The 5,704-nt window shown below is 35.9% G+C and overlaps 1 protein-coding gene across 1 annotated transcript; it reads left to right on the forward strand.

The window, feature by feature from the left end:
• The first annotated feature begins 4,132 nt into the window (after positions 1 to 4,132).
• On the forward strand, positions 4,133 to 4,969 carry LOC128984058 (zinc finger protein 44-like). The gene has a single exon (XM_054403341.1). The coding sequence runs from the start codon at positions 4,133 to 4,135 to the stop codon at positions 4,967 to 4,969; it is 837 nt and encodes a 278-aa protein (XP_054259316.1).
• Positions 4,970 to 5,704: the final 735 nt, after the last annotated feature.

Genomic DNA, 5,704 nt, shown 5'->3' on the forward strand with positions numbered 1-5,704 from the left:
TACCAAAAAAAGGGCCTAGTCAACGTCTAATTACCAACTATTTTGCGGATACAAAATATTGATTAAACACTAGTTCGGCCGCTTAGAAAACGAAATACAATAAATCTCAAATATAAATGTTAGTAAATAAAAAAAAATTGGAATAAATCTTTTACATATGTTTTGAAATAAAAACAAAGAAGATCTTCTTTTAATCTGGAATCGTTTCTTAAATCTTGAAAACAATTTATTTCAACTTTGACATAACTAAAAAGTCTTGATTATTAAAGGTAACGTTATCCCTTTATATAGTTGGTTTTATACAGGGTGATTGATATAAGTGTGCCAGCCGTTTTATTCGAAAACTATAAGAGATATAAAAAAAGTTAAATGGAAAGTGCCTTGGATTTTTTATTTAAAAAATTGTAGTCAAGTCAAAAAAAATATTTTAGCCGCCATTTTTCCAATATGGCCGCTAACTTTGATTTTTCTTATGGAACACCCTGTATTTTATGATGTATTCTGGTATAAAATGTGATTTTAAGACGATTTTATTCCGGGGATTTTTTTCATAAACATAACCATTTCATAGATAATAATGGTTAAAGTTTTGAAATTTCTGCATGAGAAAGAATTTCGATTAAGGCCTAAGCAAGCATGCCAGCTGTTTTATTAGAAATCCATTCAAAATTTCACAACTTAAACCATTATTATCTTTGAAACGGTTAGGTTTATGAAAAAAGTTACAAGAATGAAATCGTCTTAAAATTACATTTTCTACCAGAATACATCATAAAATACAGGGTGTTGCATAAGAAAAATCAAGGTTGGCGGCCATATTGGAAAAATGGCGGCTAAAATAATTTTTTTGACTTGACGACAAATTTTTTAATAAAAAATCCAAGGCACTTACCATTTAACTTTTTTTGATATCTCTGATAGTTTTCGAATAAAACGGCTGGCACACTTATATCAATCACCCTGTATAGTAGCCTATACATTACATTGCAGAATTGACTGGCAAATGAGTAATCCAAATGTAAGCTTACTTAATGATAAAATCACGATCAGCTGGATTGAAGTAAACAAAAATCAGCAGTAAATGCCTTCTAATGCTATTCTTATGGAAAACATTGTACGTTATATCTAATTTTGTGTTAAGATTTTGGGAATTTCACTATTTTTCCCGCCGTCACGGGATAAAGACCTTTAATTTGAGCCCTCTCACGTCGTTCTACGACTTCCCAGTCGCCCACAATTTTGACGCAAAGAATCGGCTTACGTAATTAATATATAGATTCCCATGAAACTGATAATTTACCCAGCACATTAAGGCCTTTATTCCAAGTATCTCAGTTCGTAAACCATACATACAATGTGACGATAAAATATCAACAAAATAGCATGTAGTTTTATGTAATCCTCACGACATTTCATTTGGTCCATTGACTTTAAATCCAATAATTGTAAAAATTATTGGAGCTTTGAAAAAAACTTCATATAAAATCCTTACACTAATAAAAGACGACGTCATGAGCGCGGGAAATGAGCTACAGCGGCTAGGGCATAGCTACATGAATACAGAACGGAATGAAGGAACTAGAACGGAGAACTGGCAACAGCGCACGCGAGAAGTAGGGGGGGCGCACACACCGCTCAAGCACTACAACGCATTAGTGGCATCCTGTCCACACACTGTTGATATATACCGATTTGTGGCATGGTGCCACAATTTAAAAACTGGAATGTTAGATGTTAAAATGGAGTGTTCATTAAAAATATCGATGCAGACATGTTTCTACCACCTTCCTTCATCCACTGGTGGCCGCAGGTTGAAAGATGCCACAATTAGGTGTTTGCGAGTATTCGGTAAAACCCCGTAGGTGTGTATGTGTGTGTGTGTGTCTGTGTGTCTGTGTGTCTGTGTGTCTGGATGTGTACAGAGCTAGAGACTACACCTGTGGTCCGATTTCGATGAAATTTGGTATGTAGGTTCTAATCCATGGTATCTCCAGGCGTTTTTTCATTTTTTTGAAATTTTGATTTTTAATGGGGATTTCCCCATAAAAAACTGGAAAAATTGGATTTTCTAAAAAATGGCTCGAACGATTTTGATAAGAATTTAGTATGTTGCAGCCCTTTAAATTCTGAACAAAATGGTACAAATCCCATTTCTGTAAAAATTACGGTTCAAAAGTTATAGTAAATTATGTTATTTTCCCATAAAAACCCCATAAAAAAACAAAAAATGGAATTTTAGACAAAAATCCGGTTTTGATTTAACATAGTATGTTATAGTTCTTACAATTTTGAAAGTTTTTTTTTTTTTAGAAATTTTGATTTTTAATGGAGATTTTCCCATAAAACCCCATAAAATAACGGAAAAATAGGATTTTCCCTAAAATGGTTCGAACGATTTTGATAAAAATTTAGTATGTTATAGTCCTTTATATTCTGAACAAAATGGTACAAATCTTATCTCTGTAAAAATTACGGTTCAAAAGTTATTGTAAATTATGTTATTTTCCCATAAAAACCCCATAAAATAACGGTAAATCAGATTTTCCCAAAATTGGCTCGAACGATTTTGATAAAAATTTAGTATGTTATAGTCCTTTAAATTCTGAAGAAAATTGTACAAATTCCATTTCCGTTTATTTAATCTCACCGCTTACGCATGATAAAGGTTGTTGACAAACTTATGGGAGAAAGTATGTGTCAGAATGCTGATACCGTTTATTTTATTAAAAAATAATTCGTAACTGAATTTGGCCACTGACAAGATATCCTGCAGTCTAATAGTGTTTTATTTCGTATCCTAAGAACTTTTTAATCCGTCCAAACTGAAAATACTTCTAATTTTATGTTACATCAACTATCATATAAGAAACATTTCGAGAAAACATCAAATGAAACAGCAATACAACTAACTACAGCTGATCCTTGACATTCCTACGTCATTATCATATATCCCAAGTATTTGGATAACGTTGACTGTCAAAGCGCAAGTAGGAGAATCGAAGCTACCAATGGCTTTAAACGAAATACTGCTTAAGCGTTGAACGATGCTTTTTTTAATACATCCCCAATTTAATCCAGGGTTACAGCACAGATGAACAGTTCGTCCATGGTTACTATATATTACAGTAAATGGGCTATACCACTTAAAATTTAACAACTCATAAAACTGGTAGTCCAGTTTAAAATAGGCCTTATAGAATTAAATTTAAACAAAAAATGGCAAAATCTTTCTCAGAAGGTCGGAATACCTATTCACTAAGGACCCTTATAAAAGTTACTATACGCCAATCATAACAGAGGAAAGTAGCAATTCTCGGAAGACAAATCGATCCGTTTCTTGTCACATATCGTTCCAGTTAAATTTTCATACAAATATCGTATACTAGTAATATTTACACCTGGGAAAGACATCAACTCCACCACACTACTAGACAACCAGACTACTCTATCCTGGCACCGCAGGACTGTCTATATTATACCAGAACATGACATTTGACAGCTCACTAGTATGTTCTTGTAGCGCCATGCTCTATTTTCACAGTGTGTTATGCTAATGAACGAGTTAGAGTTATATAGACACTTTCATCTTTATTACGTTCTCATCAAAAACTCAACAATCTATATCCATTTGACGTTTATGGGGCAAAAAATAGTGACATTACCTCACTCTGATGTAAAAATAAATACAGTAGTAGTTTTTTCTCAATGGTGAACATTTCATGATTGTATAAACTTCAGAGAACATGCAACTAATCAGTTTACAGTAAAGGTGGTAAAACTACATACATAAAACTACTTAACGTTTTCTACTGAGGCTACTGTTCTTGACTGTTACTATTCTGATATATATTTTAAAGTTTATGTGGTAAATACTTTCTAGCAAACGTTTTGGAAACATTTACCTGACGAATCATTCGTGTTATTACAATCACAATTTTTCACTGTTGATAGAAGTATCCATTGGAAAGATGCATAAAAGCAAAAAAGGGTGAAATTTGTACGACGAATTTGCAGTTTTCAGTATGTAGTATGCAGACCACATCAGTTGCGCTACAACATGAATTTCCAGTACAATTGTGTTGAGTGCAGTTTTCAGTATGTAGTATGCAGACCACATCAGTTGCGCTACAACATGAATTTCCAGTACAACTGTGTTGAGTGCAGTTTTCAGTATGTAGTATGCAGACCACATCAGTTGCGCTACAACATGAATTTCCAGTACAACTGTGTTGAGTGCAGTTTTCAGTATGTAGTATGCAGACCACATCAGTTGCGCTACAACATGAATTTCCAGTACAACTGTGTTGAGTGCAGTTTTCAGTATGTAGTATGCAGACCACATCAGTTGCGCTACAACATGAATTTCCAGTACAACTGTGTTGAGTGCAGTTTTCAGTATGTAGTATGCAGTATTTCAGTATGCAGACCACATCAGGTGCGCTACAACATGTATTTCCAGTACAACTGTGTTGAGTGCAGTTTTCAGTATGTAGTATGCAGTATTGCAGTATGCAGACCACATCAGGTGCGCTACAACATGTATTTCCAGTACAACTGTGTTGAGTGCAGTTTTCAGTATGCAGTATGCAGACCACATCAGGTGCGCTACGACATGCATTTCCAGTACAACTGTGTTGAGTGCAGTTTTCAGTATGTAGTATGCAGTATTGCAGTATGCAGACCACATCAGTTGCGCTACAACATGTATTTCCAGTACAACTGTGTTGAGTGCAGTTTTCAGTATGCAGTATGCAGACCACATCAGGTGCGCTACGACATGCATTTCCAGTACAACTGTGTTGAGTGCAGTTTTCAGTATGCAGTATGCAGACCACATCAGGTGCGCTACGACATGCATTTCCAGTACAACTGTGTTGAGTGCAGTTTTCAGTATGCAGTATGCAGACCACATCAGGTGCGCTACAACATGCATTTCCAGTACAACTGTGTTGAGTGCAGTTTTCAGTAAGCAGTATGCAGACCACATCAGGTGCGCTACAACATGCATTTCCAGTACAACTTGTGTTGAGTGCAGTTTTCAGTATGCAGTATGCAGACCACATCAGGTGCGCTACGACATGCATTTCCAGTACAACTGTGTTGAGTGCAGTTTTCAGTATGCAGTATGCAGACCACATCAGGTGCGCTACAACATGCATTTCCAGTACAACTGTGTTGAGTGCAGTTTTCATTATGTAGTATGCAGACCACATCAGGTGCGCTACAACATGCATTTCCAGAACAACTGTGTTGAGTGCAGTTTTCATTATGTAGTATGCAGACCACATCAGGTGCGCTACGACATGCATTTCCAGTACAACTGTGTTGAGTGCAGTTTTCAGTATTGCAGTTTGCAGACCACATCAGGTGCGCTACAACATGCATTTCCAGTACAACTGTGTTGAGTGCAGTTTTCAGTATGCAGTATGCAGACCACATCAGGTGCGCTACAACATGCATTTCCAGTACAACTGTGTTGAGTGCAGTTTTCAGTAAGCAGTATGCAGACCACATCAGGTCTGGACCATGGACGGCAGAATACTGTGGATAGACAACGGTGCTAAGAAAGTAGCGACGAGATTGGTGGACCTCCCGACTGACCTTCAAAACGACACTACTATTGTTACAGATAAGAACTAGTTTATGTTTAGCATTAAACTGTTTTATTTATTACTCATGCACGCAAATTTTTAATGATAATTTC

The sequence above is a fragment of the Macrosteles quadrilineatus genome, unplaced genomic scaffold (genome assembly GCF_028750875.1).
Source record: "Macrosteles quadrilineatus isolate MER2022 unplaced genomic scaffold, UCM_ALF_1.0 Scaffold_2__2_contigs__length_208266976, whole genome shotgun sequence".
NCBI classification, from domain to species: Eukaryota; Metazoa; Arthropoda; class Insecta; order Hemiptera; family Cicadellidae; genus Macrosteles; species Macrosteles quadrilineatus.

Bases quoted from the DNA above. Each gene is read 5' to 3' on its own strand.
- LOC128984058 (XM_054403341.1), top strand. From the start codon at position 4,133: ATGAATTTCCAGTACAACTGTGTTGAGTGCAGTTTTCAGTATGTAGTA.